This window comes from Scylla paramamosain, chromosome 9, assembly GCF_035594125.1.
Source record: "Scylla paramamosain isolate STU-SP2022 chromosome 9, ASM3559412v1, whole genome shotgun sequence".
Classification (NCBI taxonomy): Eukaryota; Metazoa; Arthropoda; class Malacostraca; order Decapoda; family Portunidae; genus Scylla; species Scylla paramamosain.
Window position 1 is genome coordinate 20,742,627 of NC_087159.1, and position 18,827 is coordinate 20,761,453.

Below are 18,827 nucleotides of genomic sequence, written 5' to 3' on the forward strand. Positions count from 1 at the left end.
TGAGAGCTGCCCTAGTGTAAATACAGAGGTGAGCGTTCACACTGGTTTTACTCATTGCTGTCCTATCTCCAAAACTGTTTTTTTAGAAAGCAGTTAAATTGTTATAATGAGCAGTGAAGAGGGGGCTACTTTGATCCTCACTGTGTTGTTTACACCAATGTGGACCGTCCCAAAGGCGAGACAGAGAGACTTCTCGGGATTTGGGGAAGAGGACTGAAGGGTCGGGGAAGCTATGATGAGAAGGAGAATTATCACACTGGAAACCGAAATGAAGGAAATGAAGGATAGATTTGACGAGATGGAGAAGATGGTTGAAACTCTGATCACCGAGAAGGGGGTGTGGAAAGGTGCATATGACGATCTACATAAAAAACTAACATTATATGAAAAGAAAGCAATGGAATATGAAGGCAAAGTGGAAGAGTTAAACATAAAACAGGAAAATTGGAAGAAAGAACAAGAGGAAGAAAAGATCAATTTTAGGAAAATTGTGGAGGAATAAACCAAAGCAAACATCACAAAGCTAATGGAAAAAGTTTTTCAAGTTATAAAACAGAAAAAAAACTTGGTGAGAGACACTGTGGATAAGAAAAAAACTGTTGTGGTATTTGGCCTGAAGGAAGAGTGTACACCTCAGTGGACTGAAAGAGAAAAGAAGGAAAAGATATGTGTGAAAAATTAGTGGGGACATTACAAGAAGAAAAAGAGCTGACTGGAGAGATTGAAGAAATTAAAAGATTGGGTAGATATGTTGAGAGTGGACAGCATCCTATGAAAATAAGGTTTAGGTCACAAGTGGCAGCTGAAGAAATACTGAGTAAATCCTGGAAACTGGCCAAGGTGGAAGAAAACAAACAAGTGTGGATAAAAAAAAGATAGAACTAGAGAAGAGAGAGATACTGTAAATAAGAAAAGAAGCAAGTGAAAAAAAATGGAAAACTATCAGAGGTGGAGAAAAAAAACAGTTCTTTTGGAGGGTCATGGACATGAAGTTGAGAAAGTGGTACAGGAGGGAAGTAAATGTGGAAGGGGAAGAATAAAAGTAGCATACACGAACATAAATGGACTAATGTCGGCAGTGTTGGAATTAGAAGACTATTTAAAAGAGGAGAAACTGGACATCATGGGAATTGTTGAAACTAAATTGGCAAGTGAAGGGTATATATTAAATATTGGTGGAGGAAAATACAACCTCTGGATGAGAAATAGAAAGGATAAACGGGGAGGAGGTGTGATGCTTCTAGTTGGGAAGGATTTATTAGTGGCATCTGTCACATATGGGGTGGAGGAGACAGAAGTATTGAAAATAAGCTTAAGACAGAATATTGTAAGATACCATAACGTTGTGGTGACTTATGTTCCCCCCTATTCCAACTCTTGGAGAGAGGATGAATATAAGAAAATGCTTGAGGACACAAGGACATGTTTGGCTGAGCTGCTCAGCAAACAACTGCCGGCAGCGCATGACGCACTCTCTCATGTGAAATCTCCGCACCAGCAGAGGTGATTTGCCTCGAAAAATTAGAAGTACACTTCAACTGACCTACGGTAAGTCTCGTGTACTTTGTTAAAGTACATGAGACTTACCGTAGGTTAGTTGAAATGTGCTTCGGATTTTGCGAGGCACATCACGTCTGCTAGATGGTAGAGTTCACATGAGATACACTACACTTCGCCACACAGTCAGTCTTTAAAGATACAACTACCCACATGAAATATTATCTCCCAACCCTTCCAGTCAGTGAATTTTTGTTGTGTAGACCAAGAATCATCAATTAACAAAGGGAGGGAGTGGAGGGCATGTGAATTCTACCATCTAGCAGACGTGATGTGCCTCACAAAATCCGAAGCACATTTCAACTAACCTACAGTAAGTCTCATGTACTTCTGTAATTTTACTTCGGCAAATCACTTGTCTGCTAGATGGTGCCGTTCACATGAGATTTTAAAGTCATGTAAAGGGTTCTGTCAAAATTAACATTTTGTAAATAGGTGTAAATAAAAATTCCTATTATAAAAACCCAATTTCATTTATGAAAATAGAACATGATTTTTACTGCTGATAACATTTCAAATCTTACATTATACTGAGCCTAGCACTACTTCTTGAAAAGGGTCTATTTCCCCTTGTATATCCTTATTATAATATTTAGCAAATGTGGCTTCCTGCGTCCAACCAGCTTTTGCCATGATGGTGGCAATAGGCACATCCAGTGCCTTGGCCTTAGACACTGACGCAGGTCTAATACTACCTGCTGTGTACCTCTTGGTATCAATCCCATACTTACATAACATGGTCTTAAAACACCTTGCCACCGTGTCCCTAGAAACACTCCTATGAGGTTTTATATAACTTATGAGTAGTCTCCCATCTGCATTTCCAGATTCTGTCCTTAGCCTCTCAGTTCTTTCTATATATTCTTTCATAGTCTTGACTACACACAATCTGTAATCCTGAGGATAAGCTTTAAATACAATAGTACGAACATTAAATTTTGGCCTTCATTGGTTGATGTTACCTCCTAACAAAACTGAAACAGATTCTTCTCCAAATGCCATATTCACCGACAATAATAAATGCAAAGTTTGGATCCTGGCTGCTTGTGTCATTGCCATCAGCATCACCATTTTTAACGACAAGTCTTTCAGTGTTAGGCTGTGTAGTGGTTCCATGAGTCTTATCTTTTGTAATACAAGTTTCACATGTTGTCGCATACCTGGGTGTAGAAGGGCGTAAGTTGAAGACTCCCCACAGAAATCTGTTGACGAGTGGGTGATTGCCCGCTCTGCAGCCTTCCACCATAATTCCAATTGCAGATAGAGCCCCTCTCGCTGTGTTAATGCTTTCATAACCCACACCCCTTTGAAAGTTATGAGACAGAAAGTTTAATATATCTGCTACAGATGGTGCAATGGGATTAATGTTCCCTCTACTACAAAAGAGTGTCCACCTCTTGATGTGAGTGTTGTATTGTCTACCTTTTGCTGGTTTCCAAGAGGCCATAATGATTTCCGTACCTTCTTTAGATATGCCACGTTCTCCAAGTTGTTTCCGGACAACTGACAAACCATCAAATTTGTGTGTTTCGTTATTGGGTGTTCCTCTGCAGTTGACGGATGCGTTAGCACATTTTTCCTTCTCTGTATGACCCGAGGGTCGTCTACTAGCATCCAAAGGAGCACCCCCATCCACGGTTGTGATGGCCAAAGTGGCACTATGATCCATCCTCTGGTCCTTTCCTCCCTTAACTTCTGCAGACATCTAGAGATCAGAGAGAAGGGAGGAAAGAGGTAAACCAATTTAAAATTAGCCCACGGAATTGTAAATGCATCAATATATGCAGCCTCTGAATCTGGTGTCCATGCACAGAATGGAGTCATTTGTTTGTTCAAACGTGAAGCGAATAGGTCTATACAAGGATTCCCAAATATAGAACACAATTCCTTAAATATTATCTCATTCAGCTGCCACTCATGTCTCATTAAAGGAACATGATGCCTCGTCGGCCATGACGTTACATTTGCCTGGTATGTGGGAAGCTGTCAGCCATACCCCATTACTAAGACACCATTCCCAGATGTCCCTACTAATGTCATCACAAACTATTGACTTAACACCTCCCATTTCATTCATGTAATTAATCGCTGTGGTGTTATCACACAACACCCTGACGTGTAAACCTCTAAGGAGATGTGTAAAAGATCTCAATGAGAATAATATAGCCAATAATTCACGTACATTAATGTGCGAACACACCTCTTCAGGGGGCCATCTGCCATTGATAGTGATGCTATTTAGGTAACCTGCCCATCCTAGATTTGAAGCATCTGTGAACAACTCAGTATCTGGTGCATTTCTGAATATTTTCCTGTTTTGATTCTCCAATTCCTTAATCCACCAGTTTAAATCTGTTTTAATCTCCTCTGTAATGTTCATCCATCTATTAAAGTCTCCACATGCCTCTTCCAAAGCCTTGATCTTTGCTCTTTCCATCCTCCTATAGTGCATCTTCCCCATCTCTACAGCTGGGATTGCTGCCACCAGGAGGCCAATCACTCTTGCCACAATTCTAATTTTTTCTTTCTGTCTATTGACTAAATATTGACTAAATTGAGAGCAATGCTGTATAATCTTATCCCTCCTACGCGCCGGCAAGGTAACTGTCATGGCCACCGAATCTATCACGTTACCTAAATACTCGATACGCGTAGTGGGACACAAAACAGATTTCTCCACATTTATGCAGAAACCTACACTCTGCAACAACTGAATGGTGTCATTCATGCAATCAAAACATCTTGGCAAAGAGCTACTACACAGAAGCGTATCATCAATATAACTAGTGATGTTGTGGCCTTTATGCCTAAGTGTAGAGAAAACTGGCTTCAGAAGTTTTGTAAATAGACGAGGACCATCCGAAAACCCGTTAGGTAGACATGTGAACTGGTAAATCTTATCCAACCATCTAAAACACAGATATTTTTGTTGTTCCTCTGCAATTTTTACTGAATAATAGGCTTTCTTAAGGTCTATAGAAGCCATATAATCTCCTTGACTAAGCAACTGTAATGCTTGTTCAAAATTTTCCATTTTAAAATGAGTATATTCTACATGCCTGTTCAGTTTTTCAAGATTTAACACCATCCTATAATCCCCAGTCTTATTTTTCCTCAGAAAAACTGGTGAAAGTATTTGTTGATCCTGTTTATGTATCTCTATTATGGCCTTTATCTCTAACAATTTTTTAACCTCCTGATGCATAAAATCAGTTTATCTTGCTCACTAAAGACATATTGTATATCCTCTCTAAATAAATATCCGATATTAGCTTCATCTATATTCAGATGACAATGTTCCACCATATCCAAAATGAACAGGTCACTTGTAATCACACGCCATTTATTGATAAACTTGTGAAGTTGCCCAGCCTCAAATTGTTCTCTCACCTGGGTTAACGCCGGGGGTTGTGTTGACCCCGGCCTCTCACGTTTTTTGTTGTCCAAGCTTGAGCAGGGTAGGAGCGCCTGTGTTCACCACTGGAGGACATCCTGTGAAAACCATGTGGCTGATATCTGGATGGGAATCCACGGGAGGAGGCCTTGGCAAAAAAGTTACGTTGTTTACCTCCACCAAATCTGCCACTGCTTGCAGTCCAAGATGTAGGCTTCTTAAAAATGAACTTAGTTTTCAGCCTTTCTGCCTCTTCAATATTTCTGGTGGCTTGTGACAGGTCATCCCCAAACAATAGACCCATCATGGGAGCCTTGTCAGCACACAAATGAGAATATTTGGGATTAATGTCCCTCTTTATGATATGTTGCCTGGTCAAGTTATTTCTGTAGTGGGCATTACCCAATAATGCCAATGCACCATTGAGCATGGCCACCTCATTTGCAATAATTTGGTGCTCTTCATCACGTGCCACCTTGTCTAGCACAGTAAGCGATTTTACAACAATAGTAGCTGCCTTGGTAATATCTTTTCCCACTTCCCTTAAGCGGAAGTCTGCCTTCTTTGCCTCTGCAGGCAGCGCGTCCTGGACCTGTGGGTTGCAATCCACTTGAGTTAATGCATGGCAGTTACTTGGTCTAAATGTCACCTCATCCTCTACAATGGCTTTGTAATCTTCGTGCCTCATGCCATTAATAAACAGGTGGTTCACCATTGCAGCAATTTCCTTGTCAAGTTCTTTTGAGACAGTTTCCATGGGTCCATAATTCTTAGCACCTTGTAACAATATACTATCATGAGGAACATCCCTCTGGATTTCCTCTTCTTCATCACTGTCCTCCCTCAGTGGAGTTCTAAATCCAGAAAATCCTGCCTATGATTCCTGAGAATCAGGCACCAAAGTATTGACACCAACAGGGGAGCATTGTTATGAACTGCTTTTGACTTCACAGCCCTATGTTCCTTCTTAAGCTTGTCCATGTCTTTCCTCAACTCAGTCAAAGCATCCATAATCATGCCCAAAGAAGGTGCAGTGCTGTCTTCACCAGTGTATTTTGGAGAAGGGGAAGGTGACTGAGAGTAACTTAACCTCTCATGACGAGTAGAACGGCTCTTGGATCTGGATCTTTCTTCATCATGTTTACTCCCCTTGTGTAGTTCCTTTACCTTAGCTGAGGTGCGTGGCATACTGGTAGTTCTGAATCTCTCAGGACTGGGGCAAGCATCAGAAGGCGTCCTAGACATGGCGGCTAATGTTAACAAGACGCCACCCCTTTTAACAGCAGTTCCTTTTATAACCCCACGGGTGCCTTAACCTCACACACAGGGCAACTGTAAATCAAAAATTTTTTCCCTATAGTAATCTGGGAAGTCAAATGTCCCCAGGCTTGTAAATAAGGCAATATTCCTCTTGCCCCAATAATGGGTAACAAGATGGAACCATCTCGCACCTATGTCGGCTCACGAGAGTGCCCAAATATTGTTATATATATATAGAATAAAATATTTGCCAATAATCCGCCTTATACCAAGTAACGGATATCATATAACCAATAATCCGCCCTTATACAAGGTAACGGATATTTATAGTCCATAATCCGCCCTTAAATCAGGTAACGGATTCAAATAGGCAACACTCCGCCCTTATCAGGTAATGGATATCCACAGGCAATACTCCGCCCTATAATCAGGTAACGGATAACTAAAGACAATACTCCACCCTTACAACAGGTAATGGAAATCATAATACACAATCCAAACAAGAAAACTGTAATATTCCTATCACTCACCGATAACAGAAGTCGTAACAACTTAACAGGAGGCGGGACCGACGTCCGACTTGTGTGGTGTCTGCATAGTAACTGTCTGTGTGGCGAAGTGTAGTGTATCTCATGTGAACGGCACCACCTAGCAGACAAGTGATTTGCCGAAGTAAAATCCCTCTTATCCAGCATCAACGGGACCGCTGACATGCCGGATACTTGAATATTGCCGGATACTTGAATAGAAGTGAAATTATGTCCACAATCACCACCCTACACTCACGCATCCTACCATAACAAAGATCAGCTGATCTTAATCAGCAGCTGATCTGATCAGCTGCTTAAGTGTAAGCACAACATGCTTCCTCTTTTCTACAACTTTAGGCATGATGAAGGCGTCAGGCGATAAACAGTGCACACGTGGGACCGAGTCACTGAGTAAACACAGTGCAGTGGGCTGCGGGTGGCACGAAGCAGTGCGCTCTGGTGGCGACGGGACAAAGTATGCCTCGTGCGGGAATTTTAATCGATTTTATGAGTACACATTGATTTTTTATTGATTTTAAGGCTCGGGGAAAAATGTGCCGGATACTTGAAGCTGCCGGATACTTGAATGCCGGATGAGAGGGATTTTACTGTATACACCTGATGGGGGACTTTAACTGTAAAGAGATATCTTGGAAGAATTGGACCACAGAAGGCAGTGAGTCATCATGGGGGAACAAGCTACTAGACCTGGCTATTGAAAATTTTCCGACACAATGGGTTACAGATAACACAAGATTTAGGGGAAATGAAGCACCTTCAAGGCTTGATCTAATTTTCACCAAGAAACAAGAAATAGTAGAAGACCTTAAATACATAAACCCAATAGAAAAAAGTGATCATGTGCTGATTCAGTTCACAGTTATGGATAATAACCTCAGTATAAGGAAAGAGGACCACAGAAGACTACAGCAAGACTAACTTTGGACAACTTAGGAAGTATTTCAGTGAAGTGAATTCGAACATAGTTATTCAAAAGAAAGACATAGAGGAAAAGTGGACAGCTTTCCTGGATGTTTATAATAAGGGAGTAGAGAAATGGGTACCCAAAAGATCAACAGAGAACCTTTTCAAAAAGGATTGGTACAATAGGAGATGTGCAACAGCTAGACTGGAGAGGGAAAAAGCATGGAACAAGTGGAAGAAAAACAAGAGACTGGACCTGTGGAACAATTATATAAGGAAGAGAAATGAATATGTCAAAACTTGCAGAGATGAACAGAAAAATTTTGAAAAGAATGTGGAGAAATGTAAAGACCAACCAAAATTATTTTATAAATTCATCAATGGAAAATTAAAGAGTAAAGATGAAAAAAGCACAGTAAAAGCTGGAGAAGAGACAGTGGAAGACCCAAAAGAGGTGGCTGAAGTGTTTAACAGATATTTCCACTCTGTGTTTACTAAGGAAAATGATTTCAGAGGTGAGAGACAGCGTTAGAAAAAGGGACCGACCTAAAGGAGATTAAAACATCAGTAGAAGAAGTAAAAAATATGTTGGAAGACCTGGATGTAAGGAAAGCAATGGGTCCTGATGGTGTATCAAGTTGGAATTTAAAAGACTGTTGCTCACAATTAGTCTCACCGCTGCACAATATGATTAGCACCAACCTTTTAAAAGGTAGAGTACTTATAGATTGGAAATGGGTGGATATTACCCCAATTCACAAGACCGGAAGTAAAGAAGATCCATTAATTTGTAGACCTGTATTGCTCACAAGTGTGGTGGCGAAGATTTGTGAAAAGATCATTGAGAACAGATGGGTGAAATACTTACAAGACAACAAGGTGATAACAGAAACAGTTTGGTTTCAGAAAAGGAAGATCTTGTGTTACGAATTTGATAAGTTTGTACTCAAGAGTAATAGATATGAGATGGATGGGCTGACTGCATATACTTAGATCTGAGAAAAGCACTTGATAAAGTTCCACACAGAAGACTAATATGGAAATTGGAAAAAACTAGAGGACTCAGTGGATCAGTGTTAAAGTGGATGACTGACTTTTTGACAAACAGAGAAATGAGGACAGTAATCAAAGGCAGCAGGTCGAACTGGTGAATGGTAATAATTGGAGTCCCACAAGGTTTAGTACTTACACTTATTATGTTCACAGTTTATGTAAGTGATGTGACAGGTGTAGAAAGTTACATGAACCTTTTTGCTGATGATGCTAAACAAATGAAACAAATGAAGAGGACTGCAATGCTTTAAATCAGGACTTAATTAAGATTAATGAATGGTCATTGAGGTGGAACATGGAGTTTAATGCTAAAAAATGTAGTGTGATGAGGTTTGGAAAAAGTGTGAGAAGACCAGTTGGCAACTATTACTTAGGGAATAAGGAAATCTCTATAAGATCAGAAGAAAAAGACCTAGGGGTAATTATTACTGATAATTTATCATTTGGGAAGCACATAAACAAAATCATAGGAGAAACATATAATCTGCTGAGAAACATCAAGATAGCATTCTCCTATACTAATGAAGATATGATAAAAAAAGCTGATAACAATGATGATACGTCCGAGATTGGAGTACACAGTGTTAGTGTGGTTGCCAAGTTTGAAAAAGGATACAAGAAAGAAAGAATCCAGAGAGCTGTAACTAAAATCCCTGCAAGCTTAAGAGAGTATAGTTATGAGAAAAGGTTGAAGAGATTGGGCCTGACTACACTAGAAAAAAGGAGGGAAAGAGGTGATTTGATAGCAATATTTAGAATATTGGAAGTAATGGAAAAGTTGGACAGAGAATACCTCTTGATACCAGATACGAGAGACACAAGAGGACATGGAAGGAGATTGAAAAGGAGTGTTTGCAGAAGGAACATCAAGAAACATAACTTCCCATACAGAAGTATAACAGTGTGGAATGAATTTAAGGATGAGACTGTGTGCGAAGACAATTCATAAATTTAAAGAAAATCTAGATAAAAGTCGATATGGAGACAGGACAGCATGAGCCTAATGTGGCTTTTGTCCTGTATTTCACAACTAGGTAAATACACACACACACACACACACACACACACACACACACACACACACACACACACATACACACACACACACACACACACACACACACACACACACACAAGTGCCTCGGACTTGAAAAAAGCAATTATCTTTCCAGTTTAGAGGAGATAACAGAAGTTTAAATTTTGGACCAGTATTACAAGTGCCATTGTTAAAATGTAAAAAAAAAATAATGAAAATAGATGGATGCAGTTTTTAGAACAAATTCTTTTTCTAAATATCACTTTGGATGCAGTAGTGGAAGATCATGTGCAACAAATTTATTAAGTTTCTAATTGACTTTGTGCAAGAAAGAGCTGTATGGATAGATTATATATCCAAAATTAGCTTAGGTATCCCACAAAAGATTGCTATGGAAGTTAGAACACAGGTGGTTTGAAAGGAAGGTTAGTACTAAAGTAGATGAAAGAGTATCTGAAAGACAGGTGAGGATCAGGAATTGTCATGGAGCAAGGTTAAGAGCAGTGTTCAACAGGGGTCTATATTGGAACCAGTTATGTTCTTGGTGCATAATAATAATAATACGGGATATGATGGGGAATTGAGTTTAACTCAAAGGAATGTGTAGAATTAGGCTTTTGTAAGAGCAAGAGGAGATAAATAAATATTGACAAAATGGAAAACAAGATAATTAAAACTACGGAAGAAAAACATTTGGGAGGTACATTCATAAATAACCTCTCTCCTGATGTTTGTCCCATGCAGATGTGTGCTGATTGCTTCCAGAAAAGAGACTCTATATTTACTTTTTGGGCAGCAGTTGTGGGTGTGCTGCAAATGTTTCCCTACTTTGTGCAGCTCACAGGTACCAAACAAAGCAAATATTATCCTAGAACTTTGGAGATCACCTGATTAGTTATATCACAGTCACCACTTCCTTCTTCTGTTATATCAGTGAAGTTTGCAGCTGACATCTCCAACATGGATGCAAACTTTCTGGATCTTGCCATCACTACCACTAAAAAGCCTTCCTCAAATAAAGAAGGCCAAGAAAAGACCTTGCATACATCCCTACATCTACTGAGACTCCTGATGCAAACAGGAAGGTTTCTTTTACTCTGAGCTGTTGATGATGCCTGGGTCTTTGTTGTTAATCCTAAGGTCTTCCATGCCTTCATTGTTTTGCCCCAAAGAGGAAACCTCACTTAGTAATAGGGCAGCACTCATTATTACCATATGAGAACACAACATCCCTGAAATTGCTAATATTGGAAAAAAATTCTTTCTTTTTTTTTTTGGACTGGAAAGTGACTTGTTAAAATACTGAGAGAAGTTTGGAAACTTTCCAGTATATCAGAATGGGGCCCCTCACAGAGGATACTGATGTAGAAGAGATCTGGCAGAGTTTTAGGTCCTTAGATGATGGTGAGGTCCGAGACATTGGCTGTATCCCTAACCACTGCCTGCTAAGGATCACCATAAGGTGATCAAGGTGAGGGGTTTCTGCCTGGGTGAGTCATCATACAGGAGGTGGTGTACCAGCCACAACCATTCCTTCTCCCTTTCCTCTGCTGCCCAGGGTGCCTAAGGATTGGGCACTCAGTTAGCACCTGCTAGCTCCCAGTTGACTGTTCCTGGTGTAATGGGACCCAATCAGCTGGGCAGGGTGACATCATTTGCAGCAGACCTTTTTCATTGCTTCCAGTTTGGAGGTCCATTTGATCAAAGGCCTGTGCACTGACTCCATAACTGCCTGTCCTAACTGCTGGATGCTCCCCTATTTAGTAATGGGAAGTCATTCATGACATCAAGAGAGACCAGAGGGGCCTACAGCTATCTAAATCCCAGTCTTCCTGCAGGCCAACATCACTATTTTTTTTTATGTAGGAGGAACACTGGCCAAGAGGAACAAAATCTAATAAAAAATATGCCCACTGAAATGCCAGTCCCATAAAAGGGTCCAAAGCGGTAGTAAAAAATTGAAGGATAAGTGTCTTGAAACCTCCATCTTGAAGGAATTCAAGTCATAGGAAAGTGGAAATACAGAAGCAGGCAAGGAGTTTCAGAGTTTACCAGAGAAAGGGATGAATGATTGAGAATACTGGTTAACTCTTGCATTAGAGAGGTGGACAGAATAGGGGTGAGAGAAAGAAGAAAGTCTTGCACAGCGAGGACATGGGAAGAGGGGAGGCACGCAGTTAGCAAGATCAGAAGAGCAGTTAGCATGAAAATAGTGGTAGAAGAAAGCTAGACATGCAACATTGTGGTGATGAGAGAGAGGCTGAAGACAGTCAATTAGAGGAGAGGAGTTGATGAGACGAAAAGTTTTTGATTCCACCCTGTCTAGAAGAGCAATATGAGTGGAACCCCCCCAGACATGTGAAGTATACTCCATACATAGACGGATAAGGCCCTTGTGCAGAGTTAGCAACTGGGGGGGTGAGAAAAACTGATGGAGACGTCTCAGAACGCCTAACTTCATAGAAGCTGTTTTAGCTAGAGATGAGATGTGAAGTTTCCAGTTCAGATTATAAGTAAAGGACAGACTGAGGATGTTCAGTGTAGAAGAGGGGGACAGATGACTGTCATTGAAGAAGAGGGGATAGTTGTCTGGAAGGTTGTGTCGAGTTGATAGATGGAGGAATTGAGTTTTTGAGGCATTGAACAATACCAAGTTTGCTCTGCCCCAATCAGAAATTTTAGAAAGATCAGAAGCCAAGCATTCTGTGGCTTCCCTGCGTGAAATGTTTACTTCCTGAAGGGTTGGACGTCTATGAAAAGACGTGAAAAAGAGCTGGGTGGTATTATCAGCGTAGGAGTGAATAGGACAAGAAGTTTGGTTTAGAAGATCATTAATGAATAATAAGAAGAGAGCAGGTGACAGGACAGAACCCTGAGGAACACCACTGTTAATAGATTTAGGAGAAGAACAATGACTGTCTACCACAGCAGCAATAGAATGGTCAGAAATGAAACTTGAGATGAAGTTACAGAGAGAAGGATAGAAGCTGTAGGAGGGTAGTTTGGAAATCAAAGCTTTGTGCCAGACTCTATCAAAAGCTTTTGATATGTCCAAGGCAACAGCAAAAGTTTCACCAAAATCTCTAAAAGAGGATGACCAAGACTCAGTAAGGAAAGCCAGAAGATCACCAGTAGAGTGGCCTTGACGGAACCCATACTGGCGATCAGATAGAAGGTTGTGAAGTGATAGATGTTTAAGAATCTTCCTGTTGAGGATAGATTCAAAAACTTTAGATAGGCAGGAAATTAAAGCAATTGGACGGTAGTTTGAGGGATTAGAACGGTCACCCTTTTTAGGAACAGGCTGAATGTAGGCAAACTTCCAGCAAGAAGGAAAGGTAGATGTTGACAGACAGAGCTGAAAGAGTTTGACTAGGCAAGGTGCAAGCACGGAGGCACAGTTTCGGAGAACAATAGGAGGGACCCCATCAGGTCCATAAGCCTTCGGAGAGTTTAGGCCAGGAGGGCATGGAAAACATCACTGCGAAGAATTTTAATAAGTAGCATGAAGTAGTGAGAGGGTGGAAGAGAAGGAGGAACAAGCCCAGAATCATCCAAGGTAGAGTTTTTAGCAGAGGTTTTGAGCGAAAAGTTCAGCATTAGAAATAGATGTGATAGCAGTGGTGCCATCTGGTTGAAATAAAGGAGGGAGAGAAAGAAGAAAAAGCAAAGTTATTGGGGATATTTTTGGCTAGATGCCAGAAGTCACGAGGGGAGTTAGATCTTGAAAGGTTTTGACACTTTCTGTTAATGAAGGAGTTTTTAGCTAGTTGGAGAACAGACTTGGTATGTGTTCCGGGCAGAAATATAAAGTGCGTGAGATTCTGGTGATGGAAGGCTTAAGTACTTTTTGTGGGCCACCTCTCTATCATGTATAGTATAGTATGAGAACAAGCTATGTTAAACCAAGGTTTGGAAGGTTTAGGTCAAGAAAAAGAGTGAAGAATGTACGCTTCCATGCCAGACACTATCACCTCTGTTATGCGCTCAGCACATAAAGATGGGTCTCTGACATGGAAGCAGTAGTCATTCCAAGGAAAATCAGCAAAATACCTCCTCAGGTCCCTCCAACTAGCAGAGACAAAACGTCTCTGACGACTATATGTATGCATGTTCATTTGCCAAGTGCTTAATTGGAAAGACATATGATGTTGACTACTAAGAGCATAGTCATTTACCCAATCTTAATTATAAAAAATGTTGCCTATTAGCCTTTTATAAAATTTTGCAAAAGTGGATTCCCTGGACCATCCTACTGAAGACATAATGGTGGACAGGGGCATTGTCAGGGATGGTTTACTAGACAAGGCAGACCTGGTGGAGTGAGGTGAGAAAATGGTGAGGTCAGTACCAGCAGATTGCATCATATCTCTAGTCCAATGTCTTAAGGTGTCTTATCATTGAAACAGCAACAAAAATGAAGTATAGTTTTTGGTAGAAAAGAGAGAAAAGTACAAGGAAAATTAAATGATATTTTAGAGAAACAATATTGCAGATCAGACTACAAAAAGAAATTTTAAACAAGATTACATCAAGGAAGTGGCTTTGCAAAAGGCTAAACCTCAACTTTCAAGCAGAATCAGAACCAGCAGCCCTTATTAATATCATGTCCTCTGAGCAAAGTGTAAAGAGAGGCTCAAGAGGGAGGAAAGAAATAAAACTGAAAACTCTGAGCCTGCAGGAGGGGTTTCCATGGGTAAAATTTAATGATACTTCATGTCAGAATTTTGATAATTCATCAAAGGTTGAGTTTGTATTGTGACAACTTGTGGAAGTTTTACTATGCATTCTAGTTTAAAACTCACAAACATGTGATGTCATGCAGTAACACTTATTGAAGAAGAGCTCATCCTAATATGACTATAGAGATTATACTTAAGTTTTATTATTGAGCTATAGAGATTATGCTTAAATTAAGTTTTATTATTGAGATTAATGTTTATTATATATTTACATTGTTGTTACAGGGCTTCTGAATTACCAGAAAGACTAAAATGTATGTTTTTTTCAGGTGAGAAGCCATTTGCCTGTGAAAAGTGTAAGTACCGCACTTCTGACCATAATTCTCTGCGGCGACACAAGATGCAACATTCAGGTGTTCGGCCATATCGCTGCCCCTACTGTGACTATGCTTCTATTCAGTCCACTACCTTCAAAGTTCATCTCAAGGATAAGCATCCTGGCCTGGGTAAGTAGAAGTGACAGGATGATGTGTTTAACATTAGTTAAAGAGATTTACCACCATGGGTTAAATTAGTATCCTATGTTCAACCATCATGAACCTATCTTCACCAATACTGCATAAAGTACCTTGGAGGAAAATAACAGAGACTGCAGTGCATGTAGAAAATGTAGTATAGTTTTGGAGCAAGAAGCTCACAGCTGGGGTGAAATTTCACATGGCAGTCTTGCTCAGCCTCTTCAACTATACAGTGTTCCCCCACTATTCATTGGGGTTACATGGAGGAGGCAGTAGACACCTGCTGAAACAATAATTACTCCCAGTGAAGTCTAAAGCAATGTTCAGGGAGTGCTGTGAACTTATCATTAAACCCAGCTGTGACCTCACTGAACATTTCCCTTTGTGTCTCACAACACAAGGGGACAGTCACAGCCTGCCTTCTAAAGACAACTCTCTTCCTCCACACAAAACTACAAGCACCTAATAACACACAAACCCTTCACTCAAAAATTTCAAAATTATCATGGCGACTCCTACACCAGCCTTGGAGTCCCCATCTGGGGAGGGGATCATAAATGTCCCCAGGTCGGACGGCCTTTCTGTCGATGACCCTAAGTGTCTTGACACCCCCCTCAACATTTTCTTCATTAACTTCTGCAACATTCTAATCCTTCTTGTGTTGTCACCCTTTCTTCTCTGTTGGGCTCCTCTGATCACAATCTCATATCTGTATCTTGTCCTATCACTCCAATCCCTCCTCAGTATCTAATTTTCAATCTGTAGAACACCTCTCCTCTTCTAAACCTCATCTTCTTTTCCTCACTGAAACTCAGGTGTCTGAGGCAACTGTCAGTAGCCCCTTTTCTGTTCCCTCCTACTTTCTCTATCCTCATTTTCAATCCAAAGTTGGATGTTGCGTTTATGTGCGCAATGACTTAACCTGCTCTCATGCCCATGCTCTTGAATCTTCCGAGTTTTCCACCATCTGGCTATGACTACAGAGTCACTCTCAAACTAAATTTATCTGTGCCATATACCTCTCACCTAACTCCTCTGACTATAAGAAATTCTTTGACTACTTAACTTCCAGAGTGGAGCACAGTCTGACCCTCTTCCCTTTTGCAGAGATCTCCATTCTTGGAGACTTCAGTGTTCACCACCAGCTTTGGCTTTCCTCTCCCTTCACAGACCATCCTGGTGAACTAGCCTTCAACTTTGCTATTCTCCACGACCTAGAGCAATTGGTGCAACACCCTATTCGTATTCCTGACCGTCTTGGAGATACGCCCAACATTCTTGACCATTTCCATTTTCCTGTTGTCACCCTTTCTTCTCTGTTGGGCTCCTCTGATCACAATCTCATATCTGTATCTTGTCCTATCACTCCAATCCCTCCTCAGGATCCCCCTAAGCGAAGGTGCCTCGCGTTTTGCCTCTGCTAGTTGGGGGTCCTGAGGAGGTATTTTGCTGATTTTCCTTGGAATGACTACTGCTTCCGTGTCAGAGATCCGTCTTTGTGTGCTAAGCGCATAACAGAGGTGATAGTGTCTGGCATGGAGGCGTACATTCCTCACTCTTTTTCTTGACCTAAACCTTCCAAACCTTGGTTTGAATAGCTTGTTCTCGTGCTATACATGACAGAGAGGTGGCCCACGAAAGGTATTTAAGCCTTCCATCACCAGAATCTCATGCACTTTATATTTCTGCCCGGAACCATGCCATGTCTGTTCTCCAACTAGCCAAAAAGTCCTTCATTAACAGAAAGTGTCAAAACCTTTCAAGATCTAACTCCCCTCGTGACTTCTGGCATCTAGCCAAAAATATCTCCAATAACTTTGCTTCTTCTTTCTCTCCTTTATTTCAACGAGATGGCACCACTGCTATCACATCTATTTCTAAAGCTGAATTGTTCGCTCAAACCTTTGCTAAAACTATAACTTAGACAATTCTGGGCTTGTTCCTTCCTAACCTCCACCCTCTGACTACTTCATGCTACCTATTAAAATTTAGGCCCTTGCTGGCCTAAACCCTCGGAAGGCTTATGGATCTGACGGGGTCCCTCCTATTGTTCTCCAAAACTGTGCTTCCGTGCTTGCACCTTGCCTAGTCAAACTCTTTCAGCTCTGTCTGTTAACATCTACCTTTCCTTCTTGCTGGAAGTTTGCCTAAATTCAGCTTGTTCCAAAAAAAGGGTGACCGTTCTAATCTCTCAAACTACTGCCCTATTGCTTTAATTTCCTGCCTATTTAAAGTTTTTGAATCTATCCTCAACAGGAAGATTCTTAAACATCTCTCACTTCACAACCTTCTATCTGATCACCAGTATGGGTTCCATCAGGGCCGCTCTACTGGTGATCTTCTGGCTTTCCTTGCTGAGTCTTGGTCATCCTCTTTTAGAGATTTTGGTGAAATTTTTGCTCTTGCCTTGGACATGTAAAAAAAGCTTTTGATAGAGTCTGGCACAAAGCTGTGATTTCCAAACTACCCTCCTACAGCTTCCATCCTTCTCTCTGTAACTTCATCCCAAGTTTCCTTTCTGACTGTTCTATTACTGCTGTGGTAGACGGGCACTGTTTTTCTAAATCTATTAACAGTGGTGTTCCTCAGGGTTCTGTCTTGTCACCCACTCTCTTCTTATTATTCATTAATGATCTTCTAAACCAAACTTTTTGTCCTATCCACTCCTACGCTGATGGTACCACCCTGCACTTTTCCACGTCTTTTCATAGACATCCAACCCTTCAGGAAGTAAATATTTCACGCAGGGAAGCCACAGAACGCTTGACTTCTAATCTTTCTAAAATTTCTGATTGGGGCAGAGCAAACTTGGTATTGTTCAATGCCTCAAAAACTCAATTCCTCCATCTATCAACTTGACACAACCTTCCAGACAACTATCCCCTCTTCTTCAATGACACTCAACTGTCCCCCTCTTCTACACTGTCTGTCCTTTACTTATAATCTGAACTGGAAACTTCACATCTCATCTCTAGCTAAAACAGCTTCTATGAAGTTAGGTGTTCTGAGACATCTCTGCCAGTTTTTCTCACCCCCCCCAGCTGCTAACTCTGTACAAGGGCCTTATCCGTTCATGTATGGAGTATGCTTCACATGTCTGGGGGGGTTCCACTCATACTGCTCTTCTAGACAGGTGGAATCAAAAGCTTTTCATCTTATCAACTCCTCTCCTCTAACTGACTGTCTTCAGCCTCTCTCTCATCGCCACATTGTTGTATCTCTAGCTGTCTTCTACTGCTATTTTCATGCTGACTGCTCTTCTGATCTTGCTAACTGCATGCCTCCCCTTCTCCCGTGGCCTCACTGCACAAGACTTTCTTCTTTCTCTCACCTCTATTCTCTCCACCTCTCTAATGCAAGAGTTAACCAGTATTCTCAATCATTCATCCATTTCTCTGGTAAACTCTGGAACTCCCTGCCTGCTTCTGTATTTCCACCTTCCTATGACTTGAATTCCTTCAAGATGGAGGTTTCAAGACATTTATCCTTCAATTTTTGACCTCCGCTTTGGACCCTTTTATGGAACTGGCATTTCAGTGGGCATTTTTTTTTTATTGGATTTTTGTTGTCCTTGTCCACTGCCCCTCCTACATTAAAAAAAAAAAAATACCATGAAATAGCAAAAATCTGCGAATATTGAAACCACCCTTACAAGGGTCAGAAATAACAGTGTTTATGATTTAAACCACAAAAATACGTCTCACACACAAAAATATGTCTCACACTTATTAAGTATATTTGAAATTCACTTAACACAATAAAATTGGTGTTTTGAAAAAATCTATTTTCGGTGTCACTGAGGGGATACCAATGCTTTATGCACAGGACTTGCATCAATGTATTTGAGATGGAAGTCTGGATTCAGCAAATTGC

At 40.8% G+C, this 18,827-nt stretch overlaps 1 protein-coding gene across 13 annotated transcripts in view; it reads left to right on the forward strand.

Annotated features, from left to right (window-relative positions):
- LOC135103708 (uncharacterized) overlaps nucleotides 1-18,827 on the forward strand; it is a 254,425-nt gene that overhangs the window by 61,207 nt on the left and 174,391 nt on the right. For 12 of the 13 annotated variants that reach the window (XM_064010312.1, XM_064010320.1, XM_064010321.1 and 9 more), the window contains exon 6: nucleotides 14,766-14,942. The exons of the other annotated variant lie outside the window; for it this stretch is intronic. In XM_064010312.1, coding sequence (XP_063866382.1) covers nucleotides 14,766-14,942 — 177 coding nt within the window. The remainder of the gene's footprint in view (nucleotides 1-14,765; nucleotides 14,943-18,827) is intronic. 13 annotated transcript variants of the gene reach the window in all.